The sequence below is a fragment of the Diplotaxodon limnothrissa genome, linkage group LG20 (assembly GCF_057381915.1).
Source record: "Diplotaxodon limnothrissa isolate DT_005_m linkage group LG20, D_limnothrissa_male_GT1.1, whole genome shotgun sequence".
NCBI lineage: Eukaryota > Metazoa > Chordata > Actinopteri > Cichliformes > Cichlidae > Diplotaxodon > Diplotaxodon limnothrissa.
Genome location: NC_140615.1, coordinates 21456949 through 21479449, shown reverse-complemented (window position 1 = coordinate 21479449; position 22501 = coordinate 21456949). Strand labels below are relative to the sequence as shown.

The window sequence follows — 22501 nt, the reverse complement described above, 5'->3', positions numbered from 1 at the left end:
CTCAGTATTTAAGAGTCCCACATTACTCAAATGTTGCTCAATGAACCAACTGCAAGTCAAAGAAAGTTCTCCAAACTGGGTGTTACCTGAATCTTGATTTAGTTGTACTTATGGTTGGCCGCATTGTGAAATGAAGCAACACTTTGAAACATGGGAACAACTTCTTGCAAATTTAAAGTACAGGTCTCATAATACAGAAGAAATATGGTGGGGTTTTTAATGTAAAAGTATTTTCTGTTTAATTACTAGATAGTAAACTTTAGAAAGTGTATGAAGAGCAAGAAAGTAAAATTTTATCCAGCTTCATTTGAAGGACACACCTGGAAATGAGATTCATATCAAGGGCCCAAAAGAGCACGTATTTTACACAGCTAATCAATAATGTGTGTCTCATACAGCCCTTTCATATACAGTTTGGTCCATATAGTGCCCTCAACATTGAGCCAGGAAAAGTAAAAGCTCTTTGATCTTTTGCCATAACTCTGACTGATGCCTACCCGATCTGTGACTCACTGCTTGCTGCTGTGTGGATTAAAACAGCAAAACAATAGCAGAAAAGATGTTTCTAAAACAAAAATTCTCTCTTCACACTCAGTACAGATAAAAGATACTCATTCTCCCTCTTTCTCCTTGAACTTTTCTTTCTGTTGCAGTCTTTGTTAACTTGCAGGCACAGTGGAAGTATAACTGTTTGTTTAGTTTCATGCGTACAGGCCACAGCTTCGACTAGGTGGTCCAAATTTTAAAGAAAGCCAGATTTGTTCCATGGGCATATTGTCACATGTACTTTAGGGTCACCGGGTTCAAGATACTCAGCAAAGGTGCGTCTGTTTTAAGGTAATTAAATTAAAAAAAAAACACACACACAAAAGATGTGCAAACAGAAAACAAAAATGGCCCCACTATAGTACCTTGAGATACTTCAGTGCTCATATATAGGTTAGCTATATTTTTGTACCATAAAGCTTCAATACTAAAACTAATGTTATAGAGCCACACGTGCATTATCCTGCTGCCATAAATCAATAGCTGGAAATATTGGTTAACAAATGATGATCTGCTTGAATTATTTTGTTGCTAAAAACTATAGTATCCAGATGTTTTAGGGAATTATTGAGCCTTTCACGTTAAAAAAGCAAACAAAGATGAAACTACAGTTTTCAAGGTGTTGTTTAAAAGAACCCAACAAGCTTCAGCCTGATTTCTACTCATAGTCAGAAACATATCAAGCATATCATTGTTATGTGTTGTTTTGTGTTTTGTAACTCAATGACAAAGCTGATTATGATGGATACTAATATGAAGCAACATCTGCAGGCAGCAACAACAATACTAGACTTAAAAAACATCCTTCTATCCACTTACTTATCCAGCTTGGGCGGCTGGCTCTTATGAAACTGCTGACATAGGACGAAAGGCAGGGAATATGCTGAACAAGTTACCAGTCTGTGAGATAATATGACAGAATTAAAACTATTAATCTAATAATACGATTAATATTTTTGGTCTGCTCAGTTCTGACGGTAGAAAAGTGAAAAATTAACACAAATACTTTAACTCTTCCACAGAGAGTCGACTAGTTTTCTAGTTAAATGTTTTCACATTAAATCTGCTGCAAGATCAGTGACTCAATGTGTATTGCAGCTTTTTACTCAGTCATGCACTAAAAGGACTTTCTGTAACAAGTCTCATTCACACAGACACACAGAGATTTTATCTTTGCTTCAACACTTTCTAATTCACACGAACTATGATGGTTGCATCGGAGGCAACTTCGAGTTCAGCGTCTTGTCCAAGGACGCTTTAGTGTGTGGACTACTGGAGGAGTCAGGGATCGATCTACCAATCCAGTCCTGAGCCACAGTCACCTCCTTATATAGCTGAACACATATCATGTCATAAAATACCTCGTTTGTAAAGGTATTTCATTCAGCAAACACTGCATCACAATCATAATCAGTAGTTTTTGAAATGTTGTTTGTTTGTTTTTGCTCCATTATAATGTATTAAATTCACTCTGACAACCTTCTGTGTGATATAAAACATGTAGTGTGCTCTTGCTGCAGTCAGCTGAGATTTTAAAAACAAATGAGAAAAAGGGATAAATTAAAGATAAATTAAATTTTAAGAGTTCTTCAAGTTTATTTAAGGAAAAGCACAATCTGTTACAACATTATAACAAATTGTTCTGAGGAACAAATAACTGCTAACATATAAGAATGACTCACATATAAGAAAAATTCTTCAATTTCACAACAACTAGTACAAAGTGAGCAGTGGGATAACAGGTGTGTGTGTGTGTGTGTGTGTGTGTGTGTGTGTGTGTGTGTGTGTGTGTGTGTGTGTGTGTGTGTGTGTGTGTTTGTATTGGATTATAGGAGACCAATTGGAGGAGCTGTGATGCAATGAGGAGTTTACGGTCAGACACTGCCCATTGACGGTAAAATGCGAACATGGGGGGCCGGGCTAAACACTGAAGCACAGAGGTCATCCTGTGTGGGAATTTCCCTCTTGCCTGTCAGCATGTGAGCCAGAAGCAGGGAAAGACTGAGTGGGGCTCCAGTAGAAAACGAAGGGGTCATCGAAGAAAGTATGCTGAGAATGTTTGAAGGAGTCTGTGCCAGCGCTTGCAGAGAGAACGAGAGCAACGGGAGCAAAGAGCCCTGCTGACAAACAATGGAGAGCTTCTCTGAAACATTGCTTTGTTTCTCTGATTGGCCTTGGGGATTAAAGCCAAACCACAACCACTTAAAGCCATTGTCGTGAACATAGAGTACAACAATGTCTTATTTAAATGTGGGTGTAGCATTCTTCGTGGGGTGATGTGCTGGAAAGGGAGGATATTGCACAACAGTTAAAAGCTAAACTGTTCATCATGGAGTGTGTTGAAATATCCTAAATGTCATCTCTCACTGCACACAAACAGCATCACATAGTTTTTATGCTTCATTAAGAGAAGATAAAGTGAGCTTTTCCCCTCGTTTTTCTCTTCACTGTCAGTGTAGTACATGTGTCACTTCTTAAAAAAGAGAAAACCTAACAGAGGCACTTTTTTTTCGCTGTTTGAGGAAAGGGTTGAAAAACATTCTCCACCCTGAATTGTCATAGATATCCTTTAAAATCCCACCGTGCTCCCTTTTCTTTATCTGCTCAGTCTGGGATTTGCTTGCTTGTGACAGATATGTTTCATATTGTGCACACAGTGAACTGCCTTGTCAGGGCTTGGTAAATTCCACTGCAGACCATTTGTCAACTTATTGTGTCTGTTGTAGCTAACCTACTTCCATTTTTTAAAAAAAAACTTCTACATTTTTCCTTTTTCCTGACTTGAGGGTTAAAATAAGGTTTGCGCTCGCTGCCAGCCAGATCTTGGCTGTTGAAGCGTGACCTCAGGTTGTGCGAGGAGGTTAGTTGCTGATTAATTTCCATGCAACCTTGAACCCCTCTCTGGGGCAGTGGACCCTGCAGACTATTGACAGAGCAGTGTGCTAAAGATAAAGCCAACATTTCTGTGCTGCGTGCAGTGTGACCTGGTCTTTTTTTATGCTTTTTGCTGCCCTCAGCAGTATCGTTTCATCATAAATTGCCTGGATGTATTTCAGGATATGAGAACTTTTCTGCCAATCATTAAGTAAACAGAAGCACTACAGCTTTCAGATTTACTCAAAGAGCTTTTTTTTTTCTTAATTTTCAGGAAGAAAAATCATCTTTCTATTTTATTTGTCAATTTTTCTCTATTTACCTTCTGATCAAACCGCTGGGTGCCATTTTCTGCTTCATGAATACACCACATGAGCAAATACTGTACATATAATGTAATGTTTCTTTTTTTTTTATGTCCTCCATCTCCAAGAAGAAACGTCAAATTCCTGCTCCATGTTTCTTTTGGGGTGTATTTCAGTACGCAGGCCTCAATTAAAAGATTAGGAATATGCTTTGTCGCTGAGCCAGTTTCTTATCTGCAATATGTTGTAAGAGAAATATGTGGTATTACACAGTCAGTCTATGATGAGTGTAAGCATTAGACAAGCAAACGCCCCTTTCTGTCTGTCTGAGCCTTCACCTGCCTCAAAGGGACAAAAAAAGAAGATTTACAAGTGAAATTGTTTAAACAAAGTATAAATCTGTTTAATTCAATAAAATATCAAGTACAATTAAAGCATTTCACCTTTCAATATTAAATAATTAGACTTATTTCATTCATTGCCAATACTATTACAAAGAGTTGCATCATTTCACTGCAGCACAACTCTTCCCTTGACAACCACTGCTCCAAATACACACAAAAAATGTAGAAATTCACTCGCATGTACGTAAAACCTGCACAGAAATACTGCATACACACACACAAAAAGAAAACAAAAATCACATCTGAGAATAAAGCTAAGGTGACATGTGAAGAGTCGTGAATGATTGCGCAATACATGCACCCACTCCTTCAGTCCCATTCAAAGTGTCCTTGTAAACTGGTGGTCGCCGTCTTCACCTGTGAAGCGTACCGTTTTCAGCACAGTGGATTCCCTTTAAAGTCCACCGATGATCAGACAACAGCACGGAGATCCGTGCAGAGTCTCCGGTGTGTGAATGTGTGTGTGTGTGTTTTAACACTGTCCGGTGGCAGAGAGCAGGTTGCGCAGGGTGGCCAGCTCTCTGGACAGCTGCTCCACTCGCTTTTGTAAACGATCGTTCTCAGCGGCCAGTTCCAGCACTTTGTGTTGAGTCTCCAAGTTGCGCATTTTGGCTTTGTCCCTGCTCTTCCTCACGGCGAGGTTGTTCCTCTCCCGCCTCACCCTGTACTCTTCACTGTCCTTGTCCAGACGTTTCTTTGCCTTCCCGCTTGACATTTTGCCGCTGTGCGATGGTGACCTGCTTTTACCTGACGGAGCAGGTGTGCCGGGCGGGCTGGAACAAGTCGAGGACGCAGTGGAGATGTTTCCGAGACTGCCACTAGTGGACTGGTAATGAATGTAGGACCTCATGTCAAAAGCAGACGAGCCGTTCTCCATCTTTGCGTCTTCCTGACTGTCTTCTCTGTCGGCGGCAACAGCAGCAGCAGGTCTGTAGCGGCTCCCGAGTTCAGGGCTCAGCACGCTATCCACGCGGGTTTCCTGCAGCTCCGGGTAACCTAGCGCGTAGGGCTCCCTGGGGTCCCTCAGGTTGTCGCACTGGCTCGTCTCCAGCTCGTTCAGTAGCGAGTAGTTCTTGTAGTTCTGCAAAGCTGCAACTCTTCTCTTGTTCTCTGCCAAGAAATCTGTGAAAACGTCCCCCTGCTGCTGCTGCGTCTGCGCCGCCAGCTGCGGGTAGTGCAAAGCTGAGTCCAGGTAAACACTGAAGTCTATCGCTCTCTCCCGCTCTTCAATGCCCAGCTCCGTCATCGAGTCACCGAGCCTCCAATATGAGCCGCCGCCGATGGGGCTGATAACGCTGTCTCTACTGTGGATAGCAAAGCTGCCCTCCTCGTAGAAGCCGGCCACTTCCATGGATCTTAACACCCGCCGGATTGCAGAAGCATGGAGGGCTGAGGTGAGACGCCCTGTGTGTTTTGGGTTGAGCTGTGAGATGCGTCTGAATGTGGTGAGTCTATAGCCCCCGTGACAACATGCAGTAAACTACTTTGAAGAACTTGTGCTCTGGGAGTGAGAGGAATTGACAGGTTCTTCCTGTCTCGAGGGGTTTTATTTTTTCTTGCGAGGGGCGGAGCTCAGGTATGTGACGCGCAAGGCAAGTGGACAACCTGTGCTGTTCTTCGAGGATCTTTGGCACACTGAACTGCGCTTGAACACAATAAAAAGCAAGTTTAAGCACTTAAGCGGTTTTTTCTGTCTTTCTCCCCCTTCCCTGTTTGTTTGGTGGTATTGTAGCACTTGGCTACAACAGGAGTGTCAAGATAGGAAATGCAATCATTTGTATGATTTAAAAAAAAACGAAACTTAACTTAAAAAGCAAAATAAAAGTGAAAATATTATCGCACAACGGTGAGTACTTAACCAAGAGCGCAATAACGAAAACAAAACCATATGTTAGTAATTATTTTAAACCAGTTCTGACATCGGGTCCCATCACGCCCTCTACAGTCAGATCTCATCAACTCGACAATAATGGAAAAATTCCACTCGGCATGTTTACCATTTTCTAACTTCGTGCGTAATCGTCTCATAACAACGATACTCATGAGCGCAGCCCCTGACAGCTGTTTCCTTTGAGCTGACTAGATTAAACCAGTATGCTGTTCTGTGGTAGACCCCTATAAGATGATACATCTCTTCCAGCACTGTATCAGGGTCAAGGTGGGTGTAATGAGAAATTTAGTGAATCTGGTCTATGTCTACCTATGACAGTCCAGTGGCTCCACGTCTGAACCCAGGCTCACTGCGCAAAGATAACAATTCTCCCAGAACATACAATCTAGAATAAAGCCCAACATCCCAGTGTTACCAGTCACACGTGGCCTCTGAATTGGATTTACAGTCAGCACTATCTGTTTTCTTAGACATGCAATTCCGATAAGGAAAGAATTCCCAAAAAAGGTCCTTTGATGGAGAACCGGAGATGGTGGTGGTGGTGGGTGTGTGTGGTGGGGGCGACTTGTAAGAAACCCGAGATGCAGCGTGAACAGCGAAGTTAAGCGGCGAAGTTAAGAGACATAGTTATGGATTAAGTCTTACTGCCACCTGCTGGTGACAAGAGTCATTATAACTGACTCAAAACCGAGGTTTTGAGTTCCTGGCCAACATCCAATCTGATTTCAAGTAGACCTGAGCTGTTAAATCACTGAATAATAACGTATACACATTTTCTCTTTTTTACATTTAAAAGAACTATCCGCTTGTTTCAAGTTTACTAAAATGAGATTTATGTAAAGGGACAGACTCTTACACACACCCACAGCTGAGCTGTTACTAATTTGTGAAACACTTTTGGTGCCTCTTTTTCAAAACCTTCTATCACCGTTTCCCCACATTATTAGGTACACTTCTTCTACAGCTAGGACAAATATTTAATCTGCCAATCACATGGCGGAAACTGGGCGCATTTGCCGTACAAATCTCACTTGTGTCTGTTTTTCTGATTAAAGGGAACCTGTTATACTAATTCCCAGCTTTGTATTTTCATGTTTGGACTGCTACTAGAGAAGCCTCCCTTCGCCCACTGTCTGAAACAAGCTGTTTAGCTTCCTTCTCGCTCGACTTAATCCAACTTTCTTCTGATTGGCTGTTCCTGGTAAATATTTGAATATCAGGGGTGAGGTTGTTGCGCCCACTGCGAAGACCATATAAGGATTTCCCCTGGCACTGACGTCATCAAGAGTAAGAAGAACTGTCTGAAGTATGAGCTTTTGGCCCCCAGAGACTGTTTGTGCATACACTGACCTATTTGTAGCAGAATACACACTCACTGACCGCTTTATTAGGTACACCTGTTCAACCGCTCGTTAATGCACACATCTAATCAGTCAGTGCATTTATGCATGTAGACATGGTCGAGATGACCTGTTGAAGTCCAAACTGAGCATCAGAATGTGGAAGAAAGGTGTTTTAAAATGACTTTGAATGTGGCTGGTCTGAATATTTCAGAAACTACTGATCTACTGGGATTTCCCAAACAACCATCTCTAGGTTTTAATTTTTCCTCTTTGGGGATCAGAGGGATTACCTGCCACATGTTGTTTTAAATCTTATAATGTGTCACGTTATTTTTTAAATAACCAATGAACCGTTAAGACACCTTACCTGAGCATATACTGGCAACTTTATACGCAGCTGAAGCATCACAGGTGACAGATATCACTGTAACACCTGTTCCTGTTTTCAGCAGTGATGTGGCACTTGCTCAAGATTTGGGGTCAACAAAGGAATACCTGAAGGATTTAGCAGCTTAACACTTTTGTTGATAATGGTTGCCAAGTTGATGTCTGTGATTACACATAGTTGCAGTGAAGGCTTAAACGTGATGAAAAAACAGATGACAAAAGGTCAGATTTGTCAGAGTGCCTAACATACAAGACAAAAAAACAAACACATAGATCTACAGTGCATGATGTGATAATAGAATATCAACATGATCATCAAAACTGAGAACACTGTCCAAAATGGTAACATTGCTGTTTTTCACGCTGTATTTCAGAGAAAGGGATGACAAATATGACCACATTTTTCTGTCTCTGACTTTTTGGATCAACAACAAAGTTTCTGTTTTGTTTCTGTTCTAAAAGGTTTGGAGGCATCCAGCAGTTAATGTCATCAGTGCAGGTAAGATCATCAGAGGAAAATGCTGAGTACAAATGTACATCATCTGTGTAGGAATGGCAGGATATATTATGATTCCTTATGATAGTAACAAGCAGAACCATGTAAAGGTTAAGGAATAAAGGACTGAGGACAGACCCTTGAGGAACCCCAGTTGAATTTATCTTATTCTGTGGATCTAAAACCACTAACTGATCCATAAAATGTTCTATAGGTGTGAAGTTTTTATGACCTGTTAAAACCAACTGAGTCATGAAGGTTTTGGTTTAAAATTTCACGATGTGTCAAAAAAAGAGAGATGACACAACCCTCTATCTGAAAAATGAACTCATTAACTCCCTTTTACCTTCCATGTGATCAACCACTTCCCCAAAGCCTCAGGTCTCTAGCTGAATATAAATAAATGTGAGATACTGGCTCTGCATGAGTCCCCCCTGCAGTCAATATGTAATACACATTTAAAAGGAAGTGAAATGTTATGGAATTATACAGATGAGATAGGAACTGAAAATAGGAATATTTGTGTTGGTATAAGAAATATAAACCAGTTCAAAATATTCATTTTAAACTGATTGCCGCAGAGGGACATAGCAAAGCAATAAAAGCAGCTTTCAGCTACTCCGTTTCCACATAGCACCACGTGTTTGATTTGGCATAGGTTTTTAATGCTTATTTATTTATTTATTACAACAGATGTGCTTATGGACACACACTCCAAAATGGATGGCTGTGTCTGGCTTTAATTGAGCCAGCCAAATTTTCTTGCTAAGCAAACGTGTTAACCACTACACCATTGGAGGCATAAATGTAACATGTGATATGGTTAAAAATTATAAAGATGTTGGGGCTAATGCCATTTTTTTTAATAATACGAATAGTACTTCAAACTGAGATGGTTTAGAACCTTCATTCTGAACAGACACTACTTTTGAACGTTATTCCCAGTGTGATTTTTGGAAAAGGGGCTCAAACAGACTTTGTTTGCAGTTCTTTATCAGTTAAACTCACAGATTTCTATCAGCAGGTCATTCTCTACTGGAAATGAATCTATAGCCATACCTTTTGTCCACACAACACACCTGTGTGGAACTCCAGATGCATTAGACTTGGTACGATATCTGTGTACGGATGTAGCTCATTTGATGGATTAGAACGGTAATCTATTACAGCCTGAGGTGTACTGAAAAAAATTCAAGTTAGTATGCACTGCTAAGAGTTATAAAACATTGACAAGAGCCATCTGGGTCCCTCTGAGATCAATGATTAAAGAAGACACTGTGTACTCTAGGACTTCTCCCAGACTGACAATAATTGACTTTTGTGATAGCAGGTGCACAAACAAAGTTATCAGAAATATTTTATTAGACAAAATGTATCATAACCCAGTAAAAAGGAATTATATCCTGAGGAAGCTCAGGTGTTGCAGAGAAATATGTTTCACTTCCTCTCCTAAATGAGATTTACCCAACTAATGAATACATAAAGCTGAAATTTTATTTGGATGTGAACTCTGGTTTACAAAAGATATTGAAAGTGTGGACCTCATGATTCTATTTTTATTCATTTAATTTCTAGAACAACGTGTGAAGCTGGCTGCAGTCCAGGCTGCTTCAATGCCCACATTTAACAATGACTTAAATTAAATTTGAAATTATTATCAATCAATCCTAAATTGGATTCAATTATCTGGATTGTGGTATCATTAGGGATGTCTTTTATTCACAAATACTTGCATTCAATTTTTAATTTAAACCATGCATAAACATGGCTGGTTATTTTAAGTTTAATGCACCGTTTGAGTGTCTAGTTTCTTTTTTTTTTGTACACTGGTTTTGTACATAAATATTCTTAGTGCCTTATTTCACTGTGTGGTTGTTCATAAAGAAAGTTGTCTAAAAACTCCGCTTCCCGTTAATTCCATTGCACAGATATTGACTGCAACTCACGTAGAACACCAGGAGAGGGCGCTCAAGATAGTGTTGAGGGTGACTGGAAGTAAAGGCATTTACAAATACTTCTAAGACAGAAAATGCCACATATAATTTCAGTTTTCACTAAACGGTATCGATAGTGCGTTCGCATTGAAATAAAAGTTCATTTTTTTCTTACAGGAGAGTATAATTTGCAGATAAAATTCTAGCATTCTGTCAATGTTGCTGATTGGTTAGTTAAGGATTTACGACAAGATAGACTCCCTTGACGATACCCATTAATAAGCCTCTACTAGTAATGAATATTTGATTTAGAAGCGTATTTATATTAACACAGGAACTTAAGCGTGTGTAAAACAAAATAAAACAAATAAGTACTTTTTTCTTGTGGTCTCCGTGGCTGCAAGCTTCATGGCTGAAATGAAAATGTCATATACCGTACCGTAAAGTGGCACACAGTGCGGTGACCTACCCAAAGTAGAAAGAAATGTACGATTTTTTTTAAGGAATAGCTGTAAATTGTATCAGCGCCTTAAAACATTATTGGCCTTAGTGAAGGTTACTGTTTACTGCACTAAATTTGCGTTTCCTGCTCATTCTGGACTACCGCGGGCACGAGCAGAGCGGGCTCTAGACAGCACGGGTGGGGTCAGGAAATTCGATCGCGCCCCTCGCAGCCCCCTTCCCTATTGGTCACTTGGCTGCCTGTGAAGTAACCAAGCAGCCAACTGGCTGTTGATTGGTAGCTGCGTTCAACGGCTTGCACCTCATTGGCTGAAAACATTGCGCTGTCTGTGGGCTGAGAAGTTGGTGATTCTGTTGGTTCCTGGTGGTGAGTAGAGAGATTGAAGGGGCCGGGCCCATAGCGGAAAGAAATGGCGAGTATGGTTAACGAGAACGAGTGTGGAGGGGAAACACAGAGCCTTGAGCCACAGGGACCGGGCCGGGGAGCGGCCAGATGGGGTCCACAACACGCCGGTGCCCGAGAACTGGCTAATTTGTACTCGCCAGGTGAGTCGATCCTCTCCGCTGCAGCTCCGTCTAATGGGCATGTTCACCGAGTGGCGGTGTGACATAACGACGGTCTTTATTCAGTCACCAAGAAACAAACTGCTAAAACTACTAAACGAAAAGAAGCAGATTGTATTTAACTGCTCCACTTAAATGACACCGAGCAGTCGTCGGCAGTATGGGTGTATTACAGCCACGGTGCTGTCGTGACACAAGAGGAAATTATGTCAGAGTGGCTGAATTTGTTTTCGAGTGGCTGTGCTGCTTTGACATTTCGAGCATCAGGGAGAGAGGTTATAGAAGAATACACTGCCTCTGCTTTAGGCTCAGAAACCTCGTCTGGTCACGGAGCTGCTGTGACCTTTCGTATCTGTGCTGTTGTTGGTTGCCAAGTCAGCACACACGGGCTGCAAACACAACCAAAAACTCATGCTCTGAATTGTTTGGAGAGCTCCATCGGTCACCCTGTCAAAACACTCAGTGGTGTTTCACGCCCATCATAAAAATGCATTTTCACAATGGCAACTGAAACTAGGTTTTGCATGTGACTGATTAGAAACTTATTTTAGTTCCTGGGCCACATGCAGCCCCCGTTTGATCTTAAGTGGGCCAAACTGGAAACACTGCATTAAAAACACCCAGGAAGTCCTGTGATAGTGGTCATCTGGGCCAGAGAGAAAAGACATCCTTTATCGCAGACATTTGCCACTCAAGAGAAGATATTTGTAATGCCTTAAGAAAAATGTGCAACTTCAAAAATATTCTGCTTTTCCACATTTCTTTGAGTCTACTGTCATTACACGCGCATTACATTTCTACACAGTTAAGTCACAGCAGGTAGCATGGTTTCTCCTGCATATTAAAAACCTTGTTACTGTATGATTTAGTTTATCTAGAGCTTGATTTCATTTGACGTTTTCAAACATCAGGGATAGATGTTCACATGGACAAAAAAAAAACCCTGTTTAAAGTCTTAAAAAATGCCCCAAAAGTAGAGGCTAATGCATGGTTATTGGGTGCTGTTGATTGCTCCTGTTTGTTTTAGGATACTTTTTCATGGCAGGTTTTGGACCTTCAGTGAGAGAATATGAGGAATAATAATCATAGTATCAGTATTCGGACTCACAAATGTCAGCAAATTCCTGGAAGGAGATTTGACGAAACTGACCAAAACAAAGGCTGATGTCCGCAGGAGGGAAGAACGTCTCATCATTTTATTTGTATCTGGCAACTGGCACTGGATACATTATTAACACATAATGCACCAACACAAATGCTGGCAAACACTTAACATAGGTAATGTCGGTTAGGCAAAAGTCTAAATCAGGCCTTAGAGAGAGGGTGAGGAGACATGTGAAGGGAGTTGGGAGCAGAGCAGCTGCTCCCCTGAAAGAGCCAGCTGAGGTGGGTCAGGCATCGTTTCCTAGGTGCCTTCCCTTGGAGGTTTTCTAGGTACGTTCCTCTGGGAAGAGATCCCGGGATAGAACCAGAATTCACTATGTCATCTGCATTGGGAACGCCTTGGGGACCTGGCAGGAATGAGATATGTTACTGGAAACATAATGATGTTCTGGAATACCCAGTGCATGTCTGGAGCCACAAAAATTTGACTTAAGCAGAACAAAACTGATGAATGTTTCTCAACGTTAGGGCTTTCTTAACAGCTCAGCAAAGAGCACCAATATCACTGACTAACATTTCTGACCAAAAGCAATGCAAATTCACGTTAGGCAAGGAAAGTGATAAAACCACAGACTATGATGGAGCGGGTAGATAAGCTGCCATGTTCAGCTGTGTGTCTGGTCAATAACACAGCTGGCTCATGTTTCCTGCTTCGGCTGTTGAGTGACTCTTTGGTGGCAGAGGGGGTGAGATAACCACCATCTTTAGTGTTGCTGAATTCGCCCGTGGATTTCTGTTCATTTGTTGTGTGCATTAAATCTCATGCTTATAGTGTCTCTGGGGTGTGCATCCGACTGGTGGATGATAGGGCCACGGCAGACAAGATCTGCTGAAAGCTGAATTAATCAAATGTTTTGTGGGCTAAATTATCATCAGATCATTCTAATTGTTTTTAATGTTTTGGTAAAATCGTTATGGTTTCACAAGTGGGGCATGACAGAAAAAAATAAGCACCACAGTTTAATGGAACATACATTTGTTCGGGACAGATTTATTGGAGCGTAAGCTGATGTAAATATAAAACAGCCAGTAACAATGAGGTCACACGTTAATGAGGGTTAATGCAACAAACTAGTGTTATATTTTTTAATGAATAAATCGAAATGCTTCAAAAATGTGAGTTGGTTCAAAATGAGTTAGCGCATGCTCAAAATTTCCCCTTTGACAAATATTAAAATCTGTGGGATAAGCACTAAACTACTGAGTTTTTTTTAAAAGGAATAAGTCCTATTCACCCACTCCTTTTACTAAGATCTAGTCTTGTGGTTTAACACTGTGTTTGCTGCTTTTTTGCTGTTTTGTTTCTAGGTCACTAAATTACAGTCTTTGTGCTGTAACATGTGGACAGGTATTTCAGGCCCTGCTGCTCATTATTGTCAAAGAACAGAGGAATGCTGCCACATCAGACAAACACGCAGAGTCGTTTCCTAACCTTTGAACATCACTGGAATATCTGCACTGAAAATGCTGCACAAGTGATTGAATTTGTCACTAAAAAGCTCCTGTTTCTTGTTCTTTAAGGCAAAAGATGTCAAGAATGGATCAGTGTCATCCTCTGCTTCTCTCTCATGGCCTTCAACCTCATTTACCTCCTTGCCAATTTCCATCAGGGACATATATGGTCCATCCTGCTGGGCATTGGTAAGTACTAAATTTTAAAAAACGATGTAGTCTTCTTATGTGTTATTATTTGCTGTCTCGTTTAACAAGCTTCTCTTTTTTTCTTCTTTTCAGTGGCGGGTATCCTCACTGCAGACTTTGCATCAGGATTTGTTCACTGGGGGGCTGATACGTGGGGATCGGTAGATCTACCCATCTTTGGAAAGGTATGATTTCCCATCATTTACCTCCAAATAGTCATTTTTCAAAGGGAGCATTTTCCTTAATTTGCCACATATATGCAGGCCTTTATACGTCCATTCAGAGAGCACCACATCGACCCCACAGCCATCACCCGTCACGACTTCATTGAGACCAACGGTGACAACTGCATGCTGACCATAGTCCCTCTAGCAAACATGGCCTATAACTTTCTCACCTTCTCACCTGGTGAGTTTCGTATCAACAAAGCATTATCTCCACCGTGACAATGCTCTAATCTGATAAAAAAAATAAAACGGTTTCTTTAAGAAAAGGGCAGGAAGGCAACAGCAAACAAACTACCATGTTTGTCTTCTTTTACCTGCAGCGGAGATTTACCATATCTACCCCCTGTACTGCTACCTGTATGCACTGGCCATCTTTGTGACTCTTACCAACCAGATTCACAAGTGGTCTCACACATACTTCGGGCTGCCTCGTTGGGTTGTGTTCCTGCAGGACTGCCACATCATCCTTCCCCGCAAGCACCACCGCATCCATCATGTCTCTCCTCACGAGACCTACTTCTGCATCACTACGGGTTTGTAGTATTATTTCGTCAGGATTACCCAGACCTTTTCTCACACTACCCAACCAAACTCTGTCTACCCACTTCTACTATGTTTGCATGTTCACATGGAAGATTTGCTACATTAGGGCTTAGTCATACAGGCCCAGAGACTGGTTGTTGACCCTTTGGCAACTGCTGTGCGCTAAGGAAACGTGTATTCCCTGACCAGCTGGTAAAGGTTGCTGGCTGTTGCAGGGCGAAAACGGTTGCAAAGAGGGTGCTTCATGTCCAGGCTTGCATGACTGACTTTGGGTTGTAGTGCTTTACAAAACCTCCCAACAATGAAGCTGCACCTGTGCTGACTTACTGACAATGTGTTTGTCATGAAAACTGCTCCTTGCGCAGTTAGATTGTGTGTAAATACATGTACATTTATCTGCCAACTGCTCAAAATAAGATCAGTACTCTGTATTTAAGCCCATACTAAGTGTGTAATTAAAAATTGTCCTAAAGTTCTGTATTTAAACAGGCTGGGTTAATAATTAAGTTAATAATCTTTTTTTGTTCCACACTTGGGTCTTAAAAGTGAGTGATTATTTCACCTTGCTGTAATGCCTGATTTAAGGTATCTTCGGAACCTGTGGGCAAAAGAGAGGCTTTTTTTGATTGCAGCCCGCCTGTAGTCTGAGCAAGCTTTAGTAACATGTTTATAAACTGTCTGAGTGGAGAACAAAAAAGGATCTTATTGACCTAAATTCAATTTAGAAACCACTGGTTACCCAGAGCCCGGTCATTAACAGGAAGTTTTGATGCAGGTATAGGATATCCGGCTGCACGTGCAGCCCGGAGACATTGGCGGTTGATCGCAAAAGCAAAGTCACAGAGTAGCTGAGGGATTCTCAGTAGTAGAAATATCGGATATGGTTAGTTAGTGGAAAGGGTTATATTATTACAGATTTCCAGAGCTTATCAGAGTTAAAAAAAAATAAGAATATGTTTCAAAGAAAGAAGGTTAGGGCAGGTTTTATAGTTTTCCATTGTGTGTTTATTTCTGTTGAAAGATGGGTTTTGACCCTACATCTTCATTAAGAGTGCTTCGCTCAGTGTTATGCACTGAGTGAGTGGGTCTGACTTAAGAAAGACAGACAGAATAAGGGATGTAATTAAAGATGATTTGAGAGTTAATGTTTGTTTTTTAATTCTCCAGGTTGGCTGAACTACCCTTTGGAGAAGCTGGGTTTCTGGAGATACTTGGAGGATCTCATCCAGGGTGTGACAGGAGAGAAGCCGAGGTCGGACGATCTGAAATGGGCTCAGAAAGTCAAGTAACACAGCGGGCTAACTGCACCCTACCTCAGACAACACTGGGTCCGTCCAGGCTTCTCATCCCTTTTTTCCCCCCACACTTAGTTTTTCTTCCTATGGACTTACAATCTAACACTTTCTGATGCCATAGCTTTAACTATTGCACATTGTTTTTCTTTTTTTCAAAAGGAGGGCTTTGTTGGTGGAATTTTTCATCACTCTCACACAGATAATATTTAAAAATAAATGCAATATATCCTTGAAACTTTATATATTTAACACAGCCCATCACTTTTTAGGGGTTTTGCTAAGGAAGAGCGATCATATACATTTGAAATCACTTTCTAAGGAAATCAAATATTTTCTCCACATAAAAAAAAAAAATCAAACTCAACAAAAAAAATACTTGAAAGGTTAAACTCTTTGCTTCTCCAGAGCCACAGCTGTTAATTTGAAGTGATGATGAATCACATTATATTTAGCTCAGCTTTATTTTCTGTGGATCTGTTTCTGCATCTCCACTTTATCAAGGATCTACTTGATGTGCAAGTGATTTTAGGCTTGAATTTTATTTAGGTCACGGTGCGTAGTCAGGCTGCAGTGATGTAGGACTTTTTGGAAGCTTTACCAATTTTGATATCTAAAGATCAAATTGATAAATATTACTGTTACATTTATTGTATACTTGCACATTTGGGTTCAGCTCAGCCCACTTTTGACACTCTTTAAAAGCGAGGTAAAGATGCGTTCAAGGATGATTAATATAAACAGTTTCTAAAACACAGCCATATTTAATTGTTTAATCTGGGGCGTGTCAACCCCCCCAAAAATGACTCCAAAAATACTGAGAAACATAGACGGTGTAAAAGATGGACGTAGCCACAGTGAGGTCACCCAGAAGTCAGTGAACTGCAGACTTGTTGGTTGACGACTTGTCAATCACAAATGGTCAGCTAATGGATTATTATCCTTTCTGAAACTTAGAATGAGCAAAATGTATTTAATATTTTATCTAATATGATCAGATCCATAAAAGCATTTCTTGGAGGCCATTAAAAAGAACGTATATTTAAAGCACTTCCATGTTGGCTTCATGTCCTAGGAGCTGCGTCCATCTTTTATACTTTCCTAACAAAGAGGAGATGTTACCACGAGATGCTAAAGGAAAAGAAACCCTCCCCTAAAAAAAATCAAAAGAAAAGCTAACTGCTCCTGTCGGATCATAGTGGTATTTTCAATTTCATTTGTGGATCTTTGCATGTGATCCAACCATTGAAAAAGTCATTTTCAAGCAAAACCATTTGATTTGAAAGGCTTGTAAAAATTTACAAAACTGCAGTCATCACTGATGTTAGGTCATTATAAATTTGGGGCAAATAGAAATAAATTCGGTTGTTGTATCTGCTGGGTTAGTCTGGCCCTAAAATCAGACGATCATGTGCCCTCCATGCAAACAAACCAGTTTTCAGGAAAGAGGCACATGCAGTTTTTTGTCAAGCTGCCTTACACGCCGCATATGCAGTACTTCTGTTTGTTTTTGGTTCAGCTGCAGCTCTTTTTGTTGTGATGTTGCATTGTTCTGTCATTCTGGGGTTTGTATCTCGCATGGTGAGACGCAGACACTCCAATGTTACGTGTCAGCTTTATGTGATACCGTTTTCACTCCGTGCTTCTCGCTATTGCTTGTATCGTGGAAGGAGACTGTCAGGTTCAGAGCATAACATTCCCGCTGACCAACGTTGCCACCGTGTACCTTCTCGGTAACTGACGAGCAGGCTCGGTGATTGTTTCAAGGGCTTCACTGAAGGGTGACGATCTTGGAGTTTCCTTTAAAACGTCTAGATGAGATTAATTGGTTGAAAGTTTTAATGTTTCAGTCATTGATTTGTAAATGTATTGTACAGCAATTAACTATGCATTGTAATAAGAGGCCCTTAATTATATGTCTTAACTCATCTGATTAGGTTCAAATGCCTTTCTTTTTCTATAGTTTACACATATTTGCTAAATCAGAAGAACAGGAGTTTAAAAATTTAGCTACTTAAGAAATTGCATGACAATTTTTCTTTTTTCTAATTAAGATGTCACACAGACGAAAGAATGCATGCATGCATATAGCATGTCGGCTTGTGCAAGCAATGCACTGGGTCACCAGCTTTCCTTTGAGTTTGTGCAAAAGCAGTCATGAATGGGGAGGATTGCGCTCGCTCCAGAGGAAACTAATCGTACTGCTTTTAAGAAATGACCCCAAACTTTGACCAAATGGTCCCATGTCTGAACCACCAAAGTGTTATCTTCATTCCAAGGAAATCCTGGCAAAGTTTTTCAGGCGGAAATGGGAGAAGGTAACCTTCTTAGGTTGACTGGGTTAAAGGCTTACTTGTTAAGCTTAAAGTAGACAGATTAATGATCATTACAGTTACGTTTGCAGCCAAAGTTCTGCTTTATGTTACGTGATATTCCACTTTTAGAATCCTTCATACTTGATTATATAGGATTATTTACCATAGGTCAGCAGCAGGAGTACACTGCAGACTGCATCGTGCTTGTAGAGTATTGTGAGAAGCAGTTCTGTGTGCGCTTGGTAGTGTCATTTTGCTGGTAGATGGATGGTGTGACTGCATTAAAGTTTAAGGCCCGCTTGAGTTCTACTCCTGTAGTTCTTCTTGGTCAGTATTAGGCAAAATGTTTGTGCACTGTTACACTGCGGTGAGTGAACGCGTTAGAGCCTTTGCAGACAACTTTCCAAGTGGGAATCTTGGCGTTGGCTTTGCTGGATGTTTCAGTGCTTCAGCAAGTTGCTTTTTGTGATCTTATAAAGGTAATGGCAGTTTAAAGGATGCGTTGTGCTTTTATAAATCAGCAGAATAGAAAAAAATAAGGATAGAGGGTGGAAATGATAGATATGACATGCTGTCATTCATTTGGAAACTGACAACTTTATTTTAAATATGTATGATGAGCTCAGAAGGAACCCAAACCATAATAATCTTTTCTTGGAGAAAGACTGGACATCTGTTGGTGTGTACGGCTTTCATGGTGAATAACATGGTTGTGAGTGTGGCTCTAACATGCATAAGCTTTCTTCTTACTCTCCAGATGATCTCAGGATTGTGGTTAGATGAATTAAAGTAATTGTGAAAAACAAATTCCTTTTTTTGTGAAGTTAAGGCCATTATTTCAGAAGTAAAAGTCATATACATCAGATTTTTTTTAAAATCCAGAGTAGTCACATTATCGTAGATGCTTTCTGGGATCTATTGTTACCATAAATCAGTACAGTTAACTTGGCCACTTGTTATTGAGGTAGAATTTGTGATCGAGCTGTATTTGGATTTTCCGCTTAGAGACAGTGAACTTTCAGCAGTGGATTTGAACGGTGTTTTGCGACAGTATGTGGTCAATTAAGTATTTTTTTTTTTCGCACCTGAAAAATTTAGTGAGAGCAAATGAAGATGTTAGTAAGTGAGATGGGCAGTCGGAATCTCTCCTGTAATGGTCCTCGGACTTTATTGAATCGCCTTATCCTCTTGCCAACAATGTGGGAAAAGAGTTCATTGACTGACTTTAAATTGCTCATGATTTGACTCTTGCTTCTTCTGAGGTAAGGTCCATGTGGATGTTGTTGTTGTTGGTTATGTACACCGGTGGTGGGGATGGAGTTTTAGATATCAGATTAATGCCTTGATGCCTTTTTGTTGTCTTCCAGTTGGAGGACTTACAGTGTAAATAATATACTGTATTTATAAATAAACTAATAAACATATTTCTGTGTTTTTCTTTCTGTTATCATTATTATTTTTATTTAGTTTAAGGCTGGGAAAAAAGTGTATTATTTAATCTGTTTTAGGAACTTGTGACGATTTCACAGGGTAAATGGTAAATGGCCTGTATTTGTATAGCGCTTTACTAGTCCCTAAGGACCCCAAAGCGCTTTACACATTCAGTCATCCACCCATTCACACACACATTCACACACTGGTGATGGCAAGCTACATTGTAGCCACAGCCACCCTGGGGCGCACTGACAGAGGCGAGGCTGCCGGACACTGGCGCCACCGGGCCCTCTGACCACCACCATTAGGCAACAGGTGAAGTGTCTTGCCCAAGGACACAACGACCGAGACTGTCGGAGCCGGGGCTCGAACCAGCAACCTTCCGATTACAAGACAAACTGCCAACTCTTGAGCCACGATCGCCCACGTGCACAAGTACACAGAACACCACCTTCTCATACATAATAATTCTATTTTTTAACCTTGTGATGAAATTTTAAAAAGCTAATTTGTATATACAGTTTTAATTTGAGTTATATTAGCAAATCTTTTTGCAATGCATTCTTTCAAAATGTATAGTGCAATTTATTTATTTTTTTACATGGGGAAAAAATCACACCAATAAAGTCTCTAAAACTTGCAAAAACTCACATATCAAACATGATACACTTAGCATTAAAGGGTTAAATCAACTGCTTGATTGTGTTTATATTTGCCTAAGTAAAGACTTTCTCACCATAACTTTTTGCAAAAAAGGTACAATAATCGGCAGCATCTGATGGTCTTCTGCCGCTGCTACAGGTACTTGCGTCAGTGGTTAAAACATCCACAATGAAAAGCGTATTAATAATTAATGACCCTGTCTGTACCTGGAGCCTGGCCCTCGACACATTTACTGCTAATCGATGCACTTCTCACAGACGCAGCTGTCATGTTACATTCCAGGCTTCTGTTTATTCCAAGCAAAACAAACACTTTAAATTCACTTATTCAATTAATCCTGTTCAAGCAGAACAGACAAATTATTCTGCACTCAGTTCGACTACACCATATTGAGGAGATTCTACAATAACAAAAGCATTCAGCAGTCATTTCATTAGGCACACCTGTTCTGCTGCTTGTTAATGCAAATGTTAACCAATCACATGGTACAAAGACAAATCTATTTAAGTGTGTAGACATGGTCAAAACGGCCTGCTGAAGTTCAAACCAAGCACCAGAATGGAAAAGAAAGGTGATTTAAATGTTGATGCCTGACGGGCTGAGTATTTCAGAAACTGCTGATCTGCTGGGGTTTTCCTGCACAACCATCTCAAGAGGTCACGGAGAACGATCTGAAAAAGAGAGAATATCTTTGCAGAGCTGCAATTTTCTGTGTGAAAATGCCCTGTTATCTCAGAGGTTAGAGGAGAGTGGCCAGACTGGTTTGAGCTGGTAGGAAACTAAGTCAAACAATCGTTTTATACAACCAACGCACAACAGAAAATAACCCAGGTGCCACTACTGTCTGTTAAGATCAGGAAACTGTGACTACAATTCACACGGGCTCACCAAAATTGGAAAACAGAAGAATGGAAAAAGAATTTGCCTGATCTAGTGTCTTGATTTTCTGCTGTCACGTGTCAGAATTTGGTAGAAACAGCTTTCAAGCATGAAAGCATGGATCCATTCTGCCTTGTCTCAACACTTCAGGCTTGTGATGTTTATCTAATGGTGTGACGAATATTTTCTTGGTACCCTCTGGACCCTTTAGAGCCAAATGAGCATCTTTAAAATGCCACAGTCTGCCTCATTATCGTTGCTGACCATGTCCTTCCCTTCATGACCACATTGTATCCATCATCTGATGTCGGTTTTCCAGCAAGATAAAGCACAAAGCTCACAATATCTGAAACTGGTTTCTTGAACATGACAGTGAGCTCACTGTTCTCAAATGGCTTCCACAGACACCAGATCTCACAGAGAGAACCTTTGGGTTGTGGTGGGATATCATGGATATCATTGGATATCCCAGTTCTTTGATCTTTGGGCTGAAGGAAGAACAACACAATCTCAACAATCTCATCAAAACAATTCTCTTTATTCCATACACACTTTGAGCATTACAAACATCCGGACAGGAGGGTGTCCGCCAGAAGTGTCTGACCATTTCTCACATTCTTATAGCTCCGGCCCCCCTCCGCACTAAGCATTCACATTCACGCCTCTGTTAGTGCGACCCAAGGCAGCTGTGGCTACAATGTGGCTTGCCATCACCAGTGTGTGTGAATGACTGAATGTTCTGTAAAGCGCTTTGGGGTCCTTAGGGACTAAGTAAAGCGCTATACAAATACAGGCCATTTACCATTTACCATCTTTCTCTCTTACAGCACCTAAGTGACGGCCTTGGCTTCCTGTTTTATCTCCTCCTGATGAGATGGGGCAGAAAACCTCTACAATATATTCTGTTCTCTTTGTAATCAGAAAAGGAAGGCCATGATTCGACACAAACAGCATTTCTTATAACTCAGCAGTATAATGCATCATAAAACGGTGTAATGATTTCACAATCTTTAATCCAAGGAATAATGTGGCCTATAGCCGTATAATGATTCAACAATTCTTTGATTAGAAGTAAAAGGTGGCATAAGATAGTATAGTAATCTCACAATGTGCACCCAACAAACCTACAGCAACTGT

General features: G+C 40.7%; 2 protein-coding genes across 2 annotated transcripts; one reads left to right on the top strand and one right to left on the bottom strand.

Moving 5' to 3' along the window:
• Positions 1-4132: 4132 nt before the first annotated feature.
• On the bottom strand, positions 4133-5542 carry cebpb (CCAAT enhancer binding protein beta). The gene has a single exon (XM_085344358.1). The coding sequence runs from the start codon at positions 5478-5480 to the stop codon at positions 4602-4604; it is 879 nt and encodes a 292-aa protein (XP_085200484.1). The 5' UTR covers positions 5481-5542; the 3' UTR covers positions 4133-4601.
• A 5488-nt stretch (positions 5543-11030) lies between these two features.
• peds1b (plasmanylethanolamine desaturase 1b) lies at positions 11031-19732 on the top strand. The gene is made up of 6 exons (XM_085344217.1): positions 11031-11188; positions 13892-14011; positions 14105-14196; positions 14275-14419; positions 14559-14771; positions 15949-19732. The coding sequence occupies exons 1-6, from the start codon at positions 11053-11055 to the stop codon at positions 16068-16070; spliced, it is 828 nt and encodes a 275-aa protein (XP_085200343.1). The 5' UTR covers positions 11031-11052; the 3' UTR covers positions 16071-19732.
• The last annotated feature ends 2769 nt before the right edge of the window (positions 19733-22501 follow it).

What these genes read in the sequence shown, in the direction of transcription:
- cebpb (XM_085344358.1), bottom strand. Translation starts at nt 5,480, where the DNA reads ATGGAAGTGGCCGGCTTCTACGAGGAGGGCAGCTTTGCTATCCACAGT.
- peds1b (XM_085344217.1), top strand. Translation starts at nt 11,053, where the DNA reads ATGGCGAGTATGGTTAACGAGAACGAGTGTGGAGGGGAAACACAGAGC. An exon ending in GGCTAATTTGTACTCGCCAG is followed by an intron (nt 11,189 to 13,891) that starts GTGAGTCGATCC and finishes TTGTTCTTTAAG; the next exon opens with GCAAAAGATGTCAAGAATGG. An exon ending in CTACTTCTGCATCACTACGG is followed by an intron (nt 14,772 to 15,948) that starts GTTTGTAGTATT and finishes TTAATTCTCCAG; the next exon opens with GTTGGCTGAACTACCCTTTG.